The sequence below is a fragment of the Anomalospiza imberbis genome, chromosome 3 (genome assembly GCF_031753505.1).
Source record: "Anomalospiza imberbis isolate Cuckoo-Finch-1a 21T00152 chromosome 3, ASM3175350v1, whole genome shotgun sequence".
Classification (NCBI taxonomy): domain Eukaryota; kingdom Metazoa; phylum Chordata; class Aves; order Passeriformes; family Viduidae; genus Anomalospiza; species Anomalospiza imberbis.
In genome coordinates, this window is record NC_089683.1 from 110765756 (window position 1) to 110785306 (window position 19551).

A 19551-nucleotide genomic window follows, 5' to 3' on the forward strand; every position below is an offset into this window, starting at 1 on the left:
TGAACACAACGGGATTTCTAAACCGTTCTGCTGCTTTTTGTGATCGCTCAGCACGATGTTCCTCTGTTCCATTCTGCTGGGAAAAAACCAGACACACAACAGTTTCTTTTGTTTACAAGCGGGAAGACATTAATTTGAAAGGTACGTTTTTGTGAGGGGACAGGACATAGCTTTTACAGAGTGGAATTCACAACTCGGGCCGTGGTTTATATTGGATGGAAGTCTCAGCTGCGGGGGGAAAAAAGTAGAAGAGTGATTAACTTTTCCTTTTTTTTTTTGTTTTGTTTGATACGTGGTGGCAACGACTGGCTTTTTGCTCTGTGGGCACCCTCCTGCAGAACTCTCTACTTCTTTACCAAGCAGACCTCTTCACTGTGGCCAGAACTTGCCAGCGATGCCCATTTTAAACAAAAAAATCTCTCCTTTGCACCTTTGCTGTGCCAAGCCCTGCGTGTGCTGCTGCCAAGTCGCGGCGTCTCTGCCCCTGAACACGATCTGTATCATTTGAGAGCGTGCTGCCTTTAGCCTCTCTCCCTGCCCGGTACCGAAATCTGTTGTTTTCTGTAGTCCCATAGACTTGTATGACAAGAAGAACTAGTTTCTAATTTTATGCCCATTGAGATAAACCACTAATGCTGGATGAAGTCTAAAAGGTAGGATTATAATGCTACCCCACTGAACTGCATTTCATCAGCTATAACTTTCCAAAGCCAGATTTGTAAGTAAGCCCTTTACAGCTAAGGAAACTACAATTATCTTTTCCAGGGCTTCCTATGTTAATACTGGTAACAAATTCAAATGATTCTATCAACACGAAATATCCCAGAAGACTGAACCACTGTGGTGTGTGGAAGCTGCAGATACCGAGGTGCTGTGTACCAAACAAATATTTCATTTTATACCTAATCTTTTATTATTTTTATTAAGTGTTTTGAAAGTAAATAGGGAAAGGCTAAGATGCATGACTAATAGCTAAGCCTGCTGAATGCTGAAACTGGTTATCAAAAGCTACCAAGACTTTGCCCTTCCTCTGCATTGAGACAATTGGTAATGAGGGAGTTCTCCAACGGCCTATTCTCTCGCCTCAAGGAGGCCGGGGATACACAATCCCCAAGGGAAGGTAACAGTTTATCCTTTTCCACAAACACAGAATGCCTCATTTAGAAACCTGTAAACTGCATTTTATTAAAAAACAAATCCACCTCAATGCCAAGAGCTCCATGAGAACAGATGGACACCATATATTTCCTTATAACGCCGCCTTTCAACCCTTCCTTAGAAAAGACGCACGCAGAGATAAACTGTTAAGTTGCGCCTTTTTTGTGGGAGTACCTTAAAAAAAATCAACTCCTTCACAAATGCTTTTTATAAAGAGAAATACAATTTTTGTCAGGTTAGGTGATACCAAATTAACCCAGGAGGCAGCCTGTGTGTCATTTCACAGAATTAAGGCTTAAACAAGTAATGCTTATACCTCTGGATGGCTTTTCAGCTGCACTAGTCAGGTGGTTATAAGATTTTGGTTAAATAAAAAGTGGTTTCTTGTTATTAGTATAATAACCATCTGACAGCCTAAACTAGAGTCTTTACCAAAATAAACAAACATGGCTAATTTTTTAGGCCTGGCAACATGCTAAAATATCAGTGTGATTAGCTAGTAAATCCCATTTTAAGAAACCTTTTTATGACTGGGGACTTCTGCCACTTTACAAATGTATTCCTCTAAGCCCACTAATTCAGTTAGCCTTTTCAATCCATTGTATTATTCTTGGGCCAGCTTCATTTTGCATTAAATCCACTGCAGAAAGCTAAATTGAACGCAAAAATCAGACTTGATCCAGGCTTCCTTTTGTTCAAAGATAGAGACCGAAAGTCCTCTGCTGCTGCCACACACTTTCATCACCAATTTATAGGAACCGACAGTGTAAGGGAAAAGCAATGAAAGTCATTGTTTTGGGACTTCAAAGCATCTCTGTATCTGGGGAAGGAAATCCTTTCAGTCAGCAGTGCTCTCCCCACAGACTGCAGGTGGGTGAAAAGTTATACCCAACTGGAAGTGCCCCAGAGCCATAGGGATATTAATGACATACAGGGACTATTTTTAAAAAACAGAATAGCAAGAACACAAGGGTCTAATTAAGAAAATGAAATGGAAAATTGATTGGTGGGCACTTTATGCTGAAGTGGTGAACATTAAGAATAGGCAAAGTGCCCACATACACCACAAATTCCTGTCTGTTTTTCTCAGAAGCACTCATCGAGCACCCAAAGTATGTAAGCCTTTAAAGTGTACCACAGCTTAATTTTAATGCAGGAAAAACAGAGGACCAGGACTGGGAGGGAAGCAAATCTCTGAGAGTCCAACCCCACTCTCATTCAGGTCAGGTAGTCCAGCTGCTGATTGCACCAGCAGCAGGATGGAGCCCGTGCTGCATTTCTGGTATCAGTAACAACCTGAGCAAGCAGAATGGAGAGAGCTTCTTATAGCTGTTAGTGTTCTGCCAATGACAAGTATCAAGATTAAGGAAAAAAAAAAAAAAAAAAAAAAAGAAAATGTGTTGATCAATCAACAGGAAAAAACCCAGTGCATTGCAAAGCTAACTGCACTGCCATGAAGATTTTCTGTGTTTCTGACTCTGAAAGATTTGGTAAGAAATTATTTTCCTCCTCACAAAATACAAACCCTCGATCATAACACAGAGGTACCAAAACAAAAGCATTAAGCAAAACTTACCTTAATGTCTTGCTCTGAGCTATCTGCTACAGTTTTCTGAGCAGCACTGGAGAGTGAATTTGCCACCTGTGGCTGAGCTTCTAGGAGCTTCTTCAGCTTCAAATCCACCAACTTACTGTTTTGTTCTGCTAAATATGCAAATACCACATACAACAGAGTGAGATGCATTTCAATGCAGACTCGCTACAACAATGTAGCAATTTAAAACGTAGATTTAATTCACTTTGCTATCATTTTTATCTTAAAAAAACAGAAGGAATTGTTTTTGTGATTGGGATTGGTACAGGTTTGTGTAACATACATAGATTCTTTTCCTGGAAAACATACATGACACTCAGCTGAACAAGTAAACATGCTTGCAGACAGCAGATGAAAAATACAGGAAGTAGATAATGTTTAAAGTTACTCCCAATGGATACATACCTATGCCTTGGTATAAAAACACGCTTAAAAACTCATTTATTTAAAGATGACAATTTATCATATAATTTACATACTGATAACCCCTCAAGTTTATGAACTACTAATTCATCCTAAGGCTTCTTGGCACAGCTTTTCATAAAATTTCAGTATCAAAAAAGACTACTTTCTAGTAATAACTTACTATGATTCATAGAATATGTTGAAACTGGGAGTCATAAAATGCTTCAGAACTGCATCAAAGGCACAGACTCGAAGTCTGCTGAAGCCCTCAAATTTTTAAACCAATTTTAGCGACTTGGATCAGAGCCCAAATAAATAGCAGTAGAGAACTTTACCTCCCACTGATGCTCATTCTGTATGTGAGTGCTGACTGCATGAATTACTAACACACCTACACACGGAGTTACCTACACACACACGCACACGTAAGGAGGAGGAAGGTGTTAATGGCAAGCTGCAGAACAGACTGTGGAGCTGTCCCTGGGCAGGGCAGCAGAGGAACACTGGCTCAGAAGCCCCCAGACACACACTCTACATGCAGCCCCACGTGAGGAATCACCCCTGCACTGGGAGCATCGCGTGCATGCACTTACACCTGGGCCTTGGGTCACAGGCAGAGGAAAGAGCAGTTCTGTGTTTTCCCATGTGCACAACCTGAGTTTTTCACTGCAGGCTGGTGACTTCTAGCTGGTGTGGAAAGTGGAGTCATGACTGTTTAGCCACACAGTTCCTTCCAAGGTCTGGAGCGCTCCAATGCATATTAGCCAAAACATTTTTGGCATGTGGGCAGGCAAATGCTGCCTGTCTCCAGCAGCAATGGGCTAGGCTGGATTATGAAAAAGGATCGTTTCCCTTTCCTCTGGCACACCCAGTCAGGGTGTCCTTAATTGAGGCTCACATGTAAGTACATGCACGTTCTCGTGGGTTTAAACATAAACATCATGTAATAACCATGATACAAGAGGCTCACAACACGTAGAAGTACTGACAAATACAGACAGAAGTGATACTTAAAACCAAGAAGGTGTAAAAATGAATTTTCTCTTCTTGAGAGAGATAAGAGTGGCTAAGATTCAGAAGGGGACTAACTTAAGATGGTCCATAATGATCCCAAATCTGCAATGTCACTTAATAGTTGTGCTTTTAGGTGTTCCCAGGAGATTCAGCCTATACTTGGCATGACTGGCAGATGTAAACCAAAATCCATGCAGTCTGATTTCTACCACGGCACTAGACTGTTTTCTGTATTACAGAAGCCCATCTTCTTTCTTACCTGTCTGTACCTCTGGCTACTGTGCAGACTGAACTGCAAAATGATGTCCCAGGTCTTTTTCAGAATGTCTCCCCATGGTAGACATGGAAAACTGGGCAGTGGTTTTGTATCCCTGAAAATGTACCTCTCAGAAAAGAAGGCCCACAGAAATAAATGTTGGTAAGCCACTGGGCAATGGGACAGGAATATCCACTTATTCAACTCTATTCCTCCAAAAATTAACCAGTTTTTCTTGGAAAATTATTTGACAGGGTTCTGATTTAAGTAAGCTAAATTCAAGTGCTGTAAACACTAAATATATTTTCTTATGTGTCTGGAAATGCTCAAATAGAAAAAAAATAAAGGACATGACTCAAATCTTTTGCATGCAAGCAAGACTACAAAGTGCTATACATACACACCACTGTTGGTTTAATTTACAAAGAAAAAAATACTAAATAAGGTTCTGATTTAACATATTATGGACTACACATTTGGGTCCAGCTGGCATGGGCAGAATCAAGCCAGAGGATGCTGCAGATATTCTCTCCTGTAGTGCCTGTTTCAAGACTCAGTCCTGTGCTGGCCACGTTACTGCAGGCCTGAGCTAACTGTAGGATTCCAACATATTCAGCATCACATTTACCACCTAAACTCCAGCTGGGCTTGAAGATTTTTGAAAGGGGGGAATAACACTCCTGTGACTTCATGTGCTTATAAAACCCCTGTTATTTGAACACTGTTAAGTAAATAGGATTGCTTCTGTTCATATTTGTACCTCCATGCCCCGCACTGGGGCAACAAGGTGTAAACACAAAAACCGGTCCTTGGATGGAACCAGAGAGACACCAAGTCTACATGAACACAGAAAGGCACATTTGCTCCTCTTCCCTGAGCAGATGGGCCAGGATGGCAGTGCAGAGAGGCAGCTGTAGTCACCCACACCATTGCTCATCCCTCTGCCTACGTGCCACAACCCAGGCAAGGTGCTTTCAGCGGGCTCTGCTTTACCAATGTGGCCTAGGGCCCCTTTCCCCATCAAAAGAGCCAGAGACATTTAAATCTGACATTGTTGGAAATAATGATTTCGTTGATTTTAAATTTCAACTAAACACAAATGCAGGATATTAAACATTAGGGTTTAAGAGACCTGAAAAGGCACATGGGAATAAAGCTGACAGAGAGACAAGCAGCACATCAGTATTTATATGATGATGGAGTGTTAGTCATGCAAAATACACAAAATAGCCATTATTTAAATTACCCGTTGAATCAAGGTCATTTTCTAGGTTAGTAAGTTCATCTCCACCTCCAGTAACAGAGCATTCAGGAGCCTCCTCATTAGTATCTATCTCAATATTATCATCATCCTCATCCTCATCTGTAGGAACACACAGGATTAAGGTTAGTATTTTCATATGTACATGCAACACATCACTCAAAAAAAAAAAAAAAAAAAGAATGCTTTAGGGAACAAGCTGAGTTATGATAAAAATGCAAATCAGTCTGCAAGAGGAGACTCCAGGAGACTCCAGTCTGTCCACTTCTGGATGTATCTTTAAACAGAGGCAATTCATTAAACATATGGGGGTCTCTGCTGGAAACTCCTGCTCCAATAAAGGCAGAGTCTGGCCTCAGCAGTGGCTGTTCCCTGCGCTGAACCTCTGCGTAACTTGAGTCAAAATGGTTTCCCCCAGGCTCCCAGTTCTCCATATTGCAGAATGGGTGCCAAAGCTGCCATGTGGCAGGCTCACATGGGTCTGGGCAGCAGAAGGACCTTGAGCTCCTGTCTCCTGAGAAAGGCAACCTGTAATCCAGATACTGAGTTCCCATCTTGGTGAGCCTTGCTACTCCTCACCTTGTGCAGTACATCCCAGAGCAGTGATCACTGTACCTTGCCTAGGTTTTAAAGTCTCCTTCTGGTACAAGGAGGAACGCTACCACCTGGAACATCACACTCAGTAAGCAACTATGTCAGGTGCAGTGAGAGCACACTCATGAATTGCTGCTTTCCCAAAACCACTGGATGGGTCAGGCTGGAAAGAACCACCGTGGGTCATCTGCTCCAACCTCCCTGCTCAAGCAGGGCCACCCCAGAGCACATGGCACAGGATGGTGTCCAGATGGTTCTTGACTATGCCCAGCAGGGGGGACTCCACAGCCTCTCTGGGCAATCTGTCCCAGTGCTGGGGCACTGCACAGGGAAGTTCTTCCTCGTGTTCAGCTGGAGCTTCCTGAGCCTCAGCTCCTGCCCCTTGCCTCTTGTCCCACTGCCCGGCGCCCCGAGCAGGGCCTGGGCCGTGCTCTGGCCCCTCCTGCAGACCCTGACAGACATTGATGAGGTTCCTCTCAGTGTCTCTTCTCCAGGCTGAACAGGCCCAGCTCCCCCAGCCTCTCCTCAGAACTGAGGTGCTCCAGGCCCTTCACCATCTTTGTCCCCTCTGCTGGACCCTGTCCAGGAGCTCCAGGTCTCTCTTGTCCTGAGGGTCCCAGAACTGGACCCAGCACTCCAGACTGGCCTCAGCAGGGCTGAGCAGAGGGGCAGGACCACCTCCCTGACCTGCTGGCAGTGCAGCTCCTAAGGCAGCCCAGGATTCCCTTGGCCCTCTTGTCCCCCAGGGCAGGGCTGGCCCATGGACAGCTCGTTGTCCAGCAGCACCCCCAGGTCCTTCTGTGCAGAGCTGCTGCCCAGCAGGGTCAGCCCAGCCTGTGCTGGTGCCCGGGGCTGTTCCTGCCCGGGTGCAGGACCCTGCACTTGCCCTTGTTGAGTTCCAGAGGTTCTTCCCTGCCCATCTCTCCAGGCTCCAGGTCCCTCTGAAGGGCTCACAGCCCTCTGGGGTATCGGCCACTGCTCCCAGCTCCCTGGCACCAGGAACTTGCTGAGCAGGCATCTGCCCCTTCATTCAAGTCATTGATGAACAAGTTAAAAGTGCTTTACTGCACTACTTTTCATGAGCATTGTTTGTAAGCTACACATATTTTAAATAAAATAATAATTGTAATTATATTTTTATGGGATCTTTCTACCAAGTTTCTCAGAGCAGCTTAAGAATATCACTCATAAATGTGCCCCATAATGTTTTATGAAGTAGGTGATTATTATAATTACAATTATGATGATGATGTTGGTAAATTATGGCACAGAAAGAGTAAGTAACCTGAAGAAGATCAAATAGCAAGTTCTGAATTGTGAAGAAGATCCCAGAAAAAATCCTGACTCACATTTTCAATACAAATATATAATGAAATTCAAGTCCATAAAAGCTAGATTAGTACTTTCAAAGTAAGTAGATGCATTGTATTTACTCACTTTTAGATCTCATATCAAATGCTATCTACACTTGTTCAGACTTACAGTAACATTTTTTCCCATGTACACATGCATGTGTGTAAAAATGATAAAAAGGAGTAGGCTAAAGTGTGTCTGAAGAAACAATACAGTAATGAAAGGAACTTTAAAATATCCAAGACAGGACAAAAAAAAAAATACAAATTATAAATACAGGACATGGGTATATTCAAACATCATATAAACAAAAAGGGTCCTAAATATAGTACCATGATGCCATAACTCTGAATCCCAGAGGTTTGGACCAGGATTGGTTCTGATCACTCATGCCTTGGAAACACACCCAACCTCATTCCCAGCTTGCACTTTAGGCCCACACTGCTGTCGTGAAGGTCATACAACTGTATCTTTACTCTATCCCTTTATCTCCACAGCACCTGTAATTCCCCTTTTAGCAGCCTGTTGATTTTTTAATGTCTACTACTATTTTCTAACCAGCTGCTCCCTCAATTGCCCTGTAACTAATCAACATCTTTCACAGACCTCTGCAGATACAGGGTAAGGCTCTTGCTGCAACAGGCAGGAGCAGAGAGGTTCCCACTTATCCAGCACTGGCTGTGTGTGTGATGGAGCAGCAGCCCGTGAACCAGGACTCCTGTGCTTCAGCTGAGCACCGTGACTTCCCTGGGCCCCCCTCCATGTGTTCTCCTTGGTCTCTAGAAGACTCAGCTTTCTTCCAAGCTGCCCCAGACTGAGCCAGAGTGATGGAGAAGAACGTCTCCTTGCAGCCAATCCCAAATCTATGACCAGACCTGGGACCTGACAGACTGTGCTTCAGGTGTGGAAGTGGGTGGCCAAAAACACTCCCAACCCTCTGAGACACCCTCTCTATTTCCACTTCAACTCACACAGGTGGTCCTGGGATACGGAATCCTGTTGTTTCAGGAAGTGCAGAGATATGTGAACAAAGTAGAAGGGCACAGCATGATCTTCATGAAGTGGAGAAAAGAACAAAAAATAACGGGATAAAAAGCAGACTCGAGAGAAAACAGAGAATGATAAAGCAACAACAGCAGCAATTCTGATGGTTTTGAATTTCCTTCAAAGCTGCTTGACTGTTTCTGATGAGGAGCTGGACTTTGCACACCATTATAAATCCTTCATGATGGTGTTGGAGAAATTCAATGGCACTCAGGCCATGGTACTCTCAGATACATCCTGGAGTTCACTGGGGCACACTGAAAGATGACTGGGCTACTGTGGACATTTGGAAGAGGTAAAAGGGAAGAAAGTTTTCATGGCAGAGGGAAACCAAATCCACCCGGAGCCTAGAAGCAGGCAATTTGACTTTTGGAATCACCCAAAGGAGTCAGCTCACAAGCTCAGCTCACAGCTACTAGTCATCCCACCAGATGCTAGATGTGTCAAAACAATCTAAACAAGATGACAGGGTTTAAGACTCCTGCATACTTAGAGAATGCTTATATTAGATTATTTGATTTTCTTTAATTTAATATAGCAAGATGAGATCAGAGGCATTGCCTTTGACACCAGCATTTTAGGAAACAAAAGAGATGGCAATGTGGAAGACACCAGTTTCTATATCAGATAATGACCTGACCTAGTATTTAATTTTAAGTTGGCAGACTTTGACTGAATATGATTATCAGGACATTTACACTTTATTTAAAAAAAAATCAATTAAAAGCAGTAATTTGAAGTCATTTCAGAATTTTTCAAGTATCTTTTAAAATCTAGATTCCTTGATTTAAATTACTCTAGGGTTTTTTTCCGGTTCAATGTTCTTCCAGTGTATTAAAAGGGAAATGTGCTTAGGCAGCATGTTACAACAAGATTTTGCAATTATAAATGATAAAAGGAACAACATGACGAAGAGATAACAGATATCTTTGATGAAAAGAACAAATTGCTAGTGTGAAAAACTTAAAGCACTTGGTCTAGAACCAGGGCAGACATTTAGAAAACGACTGAAGGACTGAAGAACTGCTTCCTTGGAAAGAATGTATATTTGCATCCCAGAAAAACAGTAAAGCTTTACTATGTCATGAAGGAATGAATAAAATACAAGATAAAGAATTAAGTCAACAACTCAACAGCACTGACCATCTCCTGCACAGCATGGATTGCAGTCTGGACCAGAAAGAGATAAGTAAGTATCTTTTAGAATCACCAGACAATGCCAAAATATTGGTGGAAAGGGACCCAGAGGCATTTTATAGCTCTTATGTCTTACTACTCAGATTAAGGTCAGGCCTAATTTGTGGTTAAACTGACTTTCTCTTGATTTGGTTTAAGCTTGTCCACATGTGAAGGATATGTAGCTGACTGCATCAATTTCTAGATTAAATGAAAAAGAAGTAGTTTTCATAGTGGAGCAAAAGCACTGAGAGGGGCTGGATCAGCTTACTGGGAGAAGCTGCACAAACAGCACTTGCTCTTCAGGGAAGATATCTCCAGCCTTCAGCATTGTCTCTGGGAAGTCCTTCAGGCTTGTGGATGTTGAGATACTCGGTTTATTTACTTCCAGGTACAGAGTTCACTTTAAGGCTACAGGATGTGGCAGGAGTCTTTGCACAGCAATAAAGGCAGCAAAGGTGGGGAATGGAAGAAATGCAGAGTTGAAATACTGGTTCCAAGTACAAGAAATGTGATGGCAGGACAAGAAATGACAGCAGTAACTGTCGACAGATAGAAATACTGCCTGCTAAAAATATTAAGGACCTAACACTTGTTCCATGAGTTGGAGACTAAGCATGATGAGTAAGGCTGTGCCACCACATACACTCCCTGAAGATCATTGCCCCAGAAGTGAAATCTTGAGCATACCCTGTCCTCACCACCCCTGGGTCCGAGCCACTTCCTCACACCGACGCCAGCTCAAATAAAGGATGGAGATGTGCCAGAGAGTAAAGAAAACACACCAGCCAAATCCCAGAGGAGCAGACGGGGGTTGCACTGCTCAGGGACAATTCCTAGATAATATGTCAATTCTGTTGTCCCGGTGCTGCTGGGAAAAGGGGGATATTTGGATCTCTATCTCAACACTGTCCCTGGATCCATCTCAAGGCAAGGCATCCGCTTATCGGCCCGAAGCTAATAGGACATCTAATAAATTTGAAGCTGCCATCCCAAACCCTCTGGCAGTTGGCAGGAAGAAGTGTTTTCTGTCTCACATGCCAAATAACCTATGAAAAAGACTGGATTTCATAGCTAGGGATGCTGCTTATCCAGGAAAGTTTCAACTTGCCATAGTCATTTGAGTTTCTCAGACCTCGGTTAAATAAAGCCTTTTAAGAAAGAATATTGCACCAGTGCCAAAGCATGAAATTCCTAATGAGCACATAGAAAACAGTGGAAGAGATCATGCTTTTACCTACAGTTATAAAGAAGAAGTTAGTCTTTAAAGACTCCAGAATCCCAGAGCTGAAATATCACTTTTTTCTTCAATAATTGAATTGAGAGTAAAATTATTTAGTACATTCCCTTTTTGTAAATCAAAAAATAATTGCAATCAACGCAGAAGAAGAGATTAATGATGTATAATGTACAAGAGAGCTTGGAAGACACAAGATAATAAGCTTGTCTTGGATACTTTGTAGGGAATACAGGACTCTACACAAAAAAAATGTGAATGCAGTTAGGGGAAACATTTGAAGTCCAGTAGTAATAAGGAGACTGACTATTAAATCCTAATTTTTGGTGGAAATTGAAAAACAAAAAAGACTAAACCCAGAAGTAATTCCAATTCATTTGGTCTGTGAAGTGTTGGTGCCATTTCACAGAACTACTACATTTTAGAAAAACTAATTTCTTTGGGGGAGATTTGGTGTAGCACCTGGAAATACCAGTGGCGTGATAGAATTATGTGGAAGATGTGCCATAAGGAAAACTCTTTGAGAAGGAAGAAGAAGAAGAAAATGCTATAAAATGCACACTGACATGAATAGAGCAAAGAGGCATAAAACAAGACAGGGAATGAAAAATTTAGGTCCAAGAGAAGTTCAAAAAGATTAGCCAAACTTTTGCATGAACAAAAAAAAAAAAAAAGTGGGAAATATAAATCAATGCAAAAGTAGAAAGCTGGGAAATTTTTGCACTGATAAAACCCAACAGGTAGAGTGGTGATCGCTTTATAAATGAGTTGTCATCAGTGCTGACACTGTCTGCTCCTTTAGTAACACCAAACTCTCTGGGTGCACATGCAATCCCCCCCTACAAATACAGTTTTCTTTTAATATATATGCACAGCTACCTCTCTGGCTGCTTACAAATTGCAAGAAGGGCAGGAAGACCAACGGCAAAATGCAGAGGAAAATATGAAGAGGACAACCACATCCCAGAAAGCAGCACACTGGGATATTTAGCAGCTCTACAACTGAGACACTGCAACAAAACAGGGTCACTGTTATCCAGCTGAGCACCCAGGACAGAACCAGACAAAGACCTTACTTGGAGAGAAGGTATGGCAGGAACAGCTATGCACAGGCATGATGACACAGGGAGGAGGAAGTAATGAAATAACGTAGGATGGAGAGTCATGAACTGTGAAGAGGGATAAGGAACAGCCTGGCCTAGCTAATACCCAAGTCCTGTGTTGTCTGGCTCAGCCTGTCTTACTGCCATCAAGGATACAATTTCTCTACTTGTCACAAAAGAGAGTTATGTTGGCAAGCTTGGTTTACTGGGCCAAGAGAGCAAAACTGAAGACCAGACTCCAAGGGAGATGTACAACTCACTGCTTTCTCTTTGGTGCTAAATGGAACAGAAGTGCAGGGCTTAGGGTGCAGTAAGACTGTATTTAAACATTTAGGCATACAAAATACACACAGTAGAGAATAAATAAATATTTTTGTTGAATCTACATGCATTGTCAGTATCAAGCTGGATTTTTCTTACACTTTGGCTTATGATTACGAGGTAGTTTGAGAAAGACTGTTTCCCTTAGACTATGTAGAAGACATTAAAATAGCAAGAAGCCTGCACTGAAACATGTGCTCAGCACCCATTTGAGTTTGAGTGACACTACATTACTCCAGCTCATAGCACTGGCAGGTATATGAATTTTAATGGTATTTCAAAGTCAGCTTAATAACATTATAGCAATATTACAACTCAAAACCTGTAAAAGCAAGTGGTCTGTCAAAAGACTGCCATTTAAAGTCAAAAGGTTGTTGCCCCCACCTCTCACAGGCCACCTTTAAAATTCTCTTCTTTTGAACACATTTAATACAAAGTAACATTTCTTAAATATTTCAGATGTTGTTTGTCCCCAAAATTACGTCTATGTTCCTATATAAAAATACATATTGAAGAGAAGCAACAGCCATGAAATTCTAAAAAAACTGTGAGTAATGAGAAATCTGTAAATAACGGGCTAACATGAGCTACTCGTTCGCACAACTTATTTTTCTTTCAGTCGCATGTATGCTTTTCTTATAACTGTTGGAAATTAGGTGACACAACGTGGATTTAGGAAACACATCCACAGCCAGGTCTTCTGATACGTTCACCTGATGAACAACAACGTTTTGAAGTGGGAATAAAAGTGACACCCAAAAAGGTCTCTGGTTTCTAGGTTGCCATAGGAATAAGATACAAGGTTCCTCAGCTCACCTCCAGATGCCTTTGACCTTTCTTTCAACTTTTCTGCAGCCATTTCAGTGTAGCTGGGAAGTTCTGACATCTTCACTCCAGATCGAGCTTCTGCTATTAGCTGACGAGCTCTCTCTCTCAGCTGCCGACGCCGCTCTTCATCTTGCTGCTAAGATATATTGAACAGTTGCCAACTCAGTAATTGACAGAAATGCAATTTCATTCTCAATCTGATCATCATGATAGGAACTGGTTTACAGCATGGTGCTTGGCCCACATTATAAATAGGACGCTCGATATCAGTTGGGTGTCACACCACAATTTTTAAAGACATCCATGCGTCAGATTATTTTTTTAAGCATTCCCCAAATTATTACTGCATTAGAAACCTGATGATTTGCAACGTAAAGCTTTTACAAATTATGTTCTATGACAACACCTTGAAGAAAATTTGCAGACACTTTAGTCTCAAAGTAATCACACCCAATGAGTGATTTGAGTGAAGATTTACCATGGCTATAACATGGTTTTACTAAATTGAATGACTCATTTGAGTAGTATTCTGTCACAGAACTGAACTGAGAAGCCAGATATTGCTCTTGGTTACTCCAAGCACCTAGCTGACTTCAAAGTATAAAGTGGCATCAAATCTGAGGCACGTTCTTTGACTTCAATGGATATTTTTCTTTAAAAAAACCCCAAAAAAACTAATGAAGATTACTGAAAGAACAATAAATGCTCTCAGAGCAGAAAAAGACTTTGCATCCCTTTAAAACACCCTACTAGTGGGGCTTTGGTCAATAATTAAAGGAATCATACTGGAACCATGCCAGATAGTGCTGTCTCCCTTAAGCTCATAAATTAGAAGCATGACAATATTTCAGTTACATAAATAAACAAAGTTCTGCAGCATGACATTTTGTAAAAGACTAACCCGCCATGATAAAAAAAGCTTCAGAAAAAGATCTGTTTAAACACATCTGTAAGACTCCACAATCTCCATAAGAAAAACTACTTCAGTTTTCACCATAAGCATGGGATTTCTGCTAAGTTAGGAATGTTCTTCCCCTCCCCTCAATATCAGAAATGCTCACAAAGTGCAAAGAAGTCAGTGCTTGGCTTAAATCTAACCTGCCAATAAGTTTATGTATTATTGACATAATGACCTGGGTAAATCCAGGTACAGGCTGTTGACCTGAACTAAGTGGAATAGAACAAACTGCCTAATTTTGGAGAGCCATTCTGGCAGCCTTCCCACCAACCCAGAAACTTGAGCATCCCACACCTGCAGAGGCTGGTGAGAGCTGTTGCTAAGTGCTATTTAGTTTAAGCAATCATTAATAAAACAAGCGCAAAATACTAATTAGGTACATTTTATCCATTTCCATGTAAATTGTTTGTTTGTAGCTATTTACTCAGCATTGTTCTCGGCACAATAGAAAAAATGCAAATGACTGAATCAGAATGCAGCCCTAATGGGACTTTCTGTTTATAACCATTAGCCCAGAGGTGTGCTGTAATTCAATCCTCAAGCAGAAAGATTTAGCCTCATTAACAGCTTGCATGGGCAGGTTACAACTCATAAAACCCTACAGTAAACAAAGTATATGGACACAGCACAATATCTCGCCTCTGAGTGACAGAGTCGCGATTCTCTATCAGATTGCCTTGATTTACTTTTCTCCTAATGTCCTCCCCTGGAAAGACAATTCTGCCTGGGCCCTGCGAGGCAGCGGGATGGCACATGGGCTTTGTTTGCTTTCTCACCCTTTAACTTCCCAGAAGGCACAGAGCAACAGTTCTATCAAAAATTTATTTGGTAAAGTACACATTAGAAAGACAACTGGAAAGCTTTCCCCCTCCTCCTCCTCCTATGCACTATAATAGATCAATTTAATTTAATTTCTAGCCAGCCAACTGACACAGCAAACGGTTTTATTTCGACCCACGGTATTTGGTAACATTAATTACATTGAATTTTACTTGAAATAAAACTGCTCAAATCTCCAATATTCCTAATTCCTCGGATATAGGAACTTAAACGACTTCTAAGAACGAATGTAAAAAACTAAGATTCCCACATGGTTTAACGTCAAACAATTTAATCTACTTCAGCACATGTAATTTAAAATAGGGCCAGTTATGTGTTTGTGACAAAAATGCCCTAAACTGAGCTGGCTGATCTCGCCCTCTTTCCTCCCCTCCTCCTGAAAAAGAACTTGCATCCTGAATTATTAGCATAGTCATTAACATCCCGGGGATCTCCAAGCAAACACAGATTATGGTGGCTTGTGTTTGTGCTGATTAAGCCAATCATCACCAGCGGATAAGGGAAAAACCAGCCTCGTTCTTGCTTAAATTCAATTCAGGTATTCCAATCCTCAGTTACTGAGCTTGGCAGAAGAAACACTGGTAAGAAGGGGCAATGAAACTGAGAGCAGAAGGATTAGATAAAGTTCTGAGGTACAGAAAAATAGTTGAACAGCATATCAAGCTAGAATTTGGAAAGGAAAGGACTTGAGAGAGGTACAGAAGCATGAACAAAAATATTAAAAAACCCAACCCAGGAGATATGAAAAGAAGCACTGCACCAAGAAAGGACCAAGCAAACACACATACAGTGACTTATTTTTCCCAGTACAGTTGAAAAGAAAACTCAGTAAAATCTTCCACCCTCTGACATGCCAAAGAGACATTAGTTTTCTTTGTTATTTCCCCCCAACTATTTTGTAATGGTTTAAAGATCTGCCATGCAGATGCACAGTGAGGAAAACTTCACTATTTAAGGACAAACTCTTCAAGAATAAGTAATGTAATTCCTTGTTTCCCTCCTATAAAAATGTATTGGTATGCAATTTTTATATTTCACAGTTCACTGACATCTCGGCAAGCTTTCTTCCACTGCTTCAATGGTGCTACTTTTAATTTTATCCTCCTTAGTCCTAGTAATTAAAGTGATCAGCAGTGGCATCCCAACGGCTTTGACACAGCTACAACCCCCTAGCTGACTCCGGCTTTTAAGGGAAAGGGGAAGAAAAAAAAGGACGGGAGTTTCATTTCACTGGAACAAGAAAATCAAGCTTCTCCAATCCTCAACTTTATCCAATTGTTCTTTCAGCAGCCTTTGGATCTTAAGAAACAAATAAAAATGGCTGCCATTAGGGGGTCCTGTTTGTACTCGCCGCAGACCGCAATGACTGACGTTACTTTGGCCAAAAATGATGCCGTGCATTCGGGAAGGTGAATTCGAATGTGAAACACTGGCAGGGCGCTTTCCGAGATCACTACCCAGCCAGCTGAGAGCTGCCCAACTCAGGAAAATATTGAGAGTGGTGGAGTCTTTCAGGGCAAAAAAAAAAACAACTCTAACACCCCCTTAAAAACCATCTCCTTAAATTACTAAAAATTTTGCAATCTTCTCACATTAAAAAGAAAAGGAAAATAAACCACAAAACCTTAGCTAGGGATTTTCAGTCCTCCTTTGGTAGGATTTTGGGAGGATCCAAACTGACTTTACACCAGAATTCTGATAATGTAGCCTCCTCTCACTATAAAAAAAAAAATACAATCTGGTGAACTGCATTTATTTGACGTTTAAAAAGTAAATTCTTTACTGTGTCCATAGACTGGGGGACAAAAGTAAAAATTCAAAAACGTGGTAAATTACTTGTGATGCACAGCAACAAAATCAAATCAGAATTGTATGAGAGGGAGCAATTCCTGAAGCTGTAGGTTTCAAAATGGTTCGTGGTCAGCCGTGAGTGCACAGTACATCTAAGAGAAAGAACTTGACTGCCACCCCTTTCATCATTAGACAGGAAGAACGGCTCTGTTATTAGCCATTCAGAAAGAAAAAGACTTCTGTGCTTGTCCAGAGGCAAGGATTACCAAAATGTACCTATTCAGGATTACCAAAATGTACCTATTCAGTTAGAAGAGAAGACAGAATTTAAAAAAAATAAAAATAAAAAAATAAATAAAATTACACATGCTTTAAAAGTTTGAGCAGGCTGGGTTGTACTGTGACCTTGATCGGCTCTTGTTTGAGTAAATAGGATTTGGGATGAAACATTAAAACTGTTTAGCAGACCTTTTCAAACCATTTCAAACTTTTCTTATGTTGGTTTATAATATAACCAGACATGCTTGTAAATGGCCACACCTGCTCATTCCTCTGGGGATGGCCTGATCTCTGCCTTTGCTAACAAAGAAAGGACGGGAGAAAAAAAAATCAGCCTTTCTTGTTGCAAAACAGAGTGGAAAGTCAAAATCTTTCTCAAGTTTGTCCCATCTGGTCAGATTAAATCTTTGATCACCCTGGGGATCACATTTATGTTTGGTCTCTACCACTGTTTCAGAACAGCTCAAAATACACAGGTAGTGAGCAAAATATGGACTGCTAAGGAAGGAACACTCGGCATAAACAAAAGTGGCTTTGGATTTCTGTGGCTATTCAGATCATAGGAGGTGGTAAGCAAAGACAGACAGAAACATCTTGGGTATTTTCTGCCTTCTGCCTGGTGTCTACATCAGCTACCTCACTATCCATAAACTGCGTGTAGCTTGAAAATTTTTCTTCATGAATGCATATCACAAAAAGTATCAAACTGCTTAAGCAGCTATTGGCTCAGGAGCTATGGCACCGACACACTGATGAGACAAGACAGAATGAACACAGAAGTAGCTCAAGGTCTAAAACTGGAAGAATCACAAACAATATCTTAACAAAGCTGTCCTCCTTAATAAAAAAAGCTTCCAAAATTCACAATAAAATGGTGTGGTGTGGCTGTAAAGTGGAAAACATCCCCTTAAACCAAGGAGGCATTTTTAAAGAAGCAGCCAACAATTTCTTCTATTTTTATTTTTTAATTTTAAAAATAATTTTATGTTGATCTGGCAAATGAACAATTCACTTGGTACAGTATTTCTGTGTGAAGAATGGTGGCTGTAGAAAAACAATCCACTGATAATTTAATTGCTTGTGTCATTGTGAAACTGAAAAACTCTTAGTTTACTGAATGGAAAAAAAAAATATTTGAAAAAAAGAATGGCTGACTAAGTAAGTATCACCTTGTGCTACATCCAAGGCCTCTTGCTGGTTGTCTGGCTGCTCTTTTGTAGGCAAAAAGGAGCTGAACGCTCTCTGGCTCCTTAGATCTGGTCCAACAAATGCACTGCCAGTCATGCACACGGATCCAGCTTAAAACTCAGTGTGAGCCTAAAAGAAGCTAGTCAAACTGGCACCTACTCATGCAGAAGTAGATAGATTTGTCATGACAGGCTGATTATTCAATGTAAAGAAACAGTTTAGCTTTTCTAATCTGGTACAAATACATCTTTCTCAGAGAAAAAAGTAAAAGGTCTACCAGTTCAAGTATTTATAAGTTAAGAAACCAACAAAAAAATTGTAACGTCGAAGTGAACCACAGGTATTTGTGCTGGAGCATTCTGCTAAACAGCCCCCAAGTTCTATTCAGATAAATAAGATTTAACCCATTTAACCATTTCGGAGCTGCACATCTCTGTGACAGAGGTGATCTTGTCTGTTTCACACGGCACTTGGCTCCGCTGCAAGTTTCAGGGACAGGCTGAGATACCCAATTCCAAAATCACGTTGTGTTTTCCTTCTGCCCTCGCTTGCTTGCGCTGGTGAAGAGGAAACACCAGGAAACACCACCGAGAAAGTTGACCTAAACCAAAAGCAGAGACAAAGGCCTCCGCTAACTTCTTCTCTGGAATTTTCCCTGCTTAGGCAAGTTTGTGCTGTCCCCCATCCAGGAAGTATAATTAAGGTCAACAATCACCTGAGGTGCTGGGATCCATGAGCTTGTTCTGCCTGTCATCCTGACTGTCAGTGCTCTTGGCATGACCCACAAACAGGGGCTCAAGAATGCCGGCTCAGACATATCCTAAAATAGTGCCACCATCCAGACAGGGCAGAATCCGAGACGAACAGGCTAAAGATGGTGTTTTCTGTGCCTTTCCACAGCTGAGTTACAGACAGAAGTTAAGAGAGCTGCTTACTCATTGTAGGAGTCAACATTCGTCGAGCTCCACTTAAGGGATTTTCTCTTGTGTAAACTTGACTTTATAATTTAAAAAAAAAAAAAAAAAAGGAAGAAAAAAAAAAAAAAAGCGGTGTTATGAAACAAAGACTTTTGGCAAGTGTATGGGATGCGTAAGCTGGAGAGCAGCATCTCTGAGACTGCCATCCTGGGAAGCTCCCTCCTCGGGCGGGCA

The 19551-nt window shown here is 41.3% G+C and overlaps 1 protein-coding gene across 16 annotated transcripts in view; it reads right to left on the reverse strand.

Moving 5' to 3' along the window:
* EHBP1 (EH domain binding protein 1) overlaps positions 1-19551 on the reverse strand; it is a 205091-nt gene that overhangs the window by 38522 nt on the left and 147018 nt on the right. For 4 of the 16 annotated variants that reach the window (XM_068186441.1, XM_068186440.1, XM_068186427.1 and 1 more), the window contains 4 exons: positions 13333-13480; positions 5674-5790; positions 2735-2862; positions 1-76 (listed from right to left, as the gene is read on the reverse strand). The exon at positions 1-76 is cut by the window's left edge and continues 66 nt beyond it. In XM_068186441.1, coding sequence (XP_068042542.1) covers positions 1-76; positions 2735-2862; positions 5674-5790; positions 13333-13480 — 469 coding nt within the window. The remainder of the gene's footprint in view (positions 77-2734; positions 2863-5673; positions 5791-13332; positions 13481-19551) is intronic. The other 12 variants (XM_068186431.1, XM_068186435.1, XM_068186442.1 and 9 more) reach the window with 10 other exon arrangements.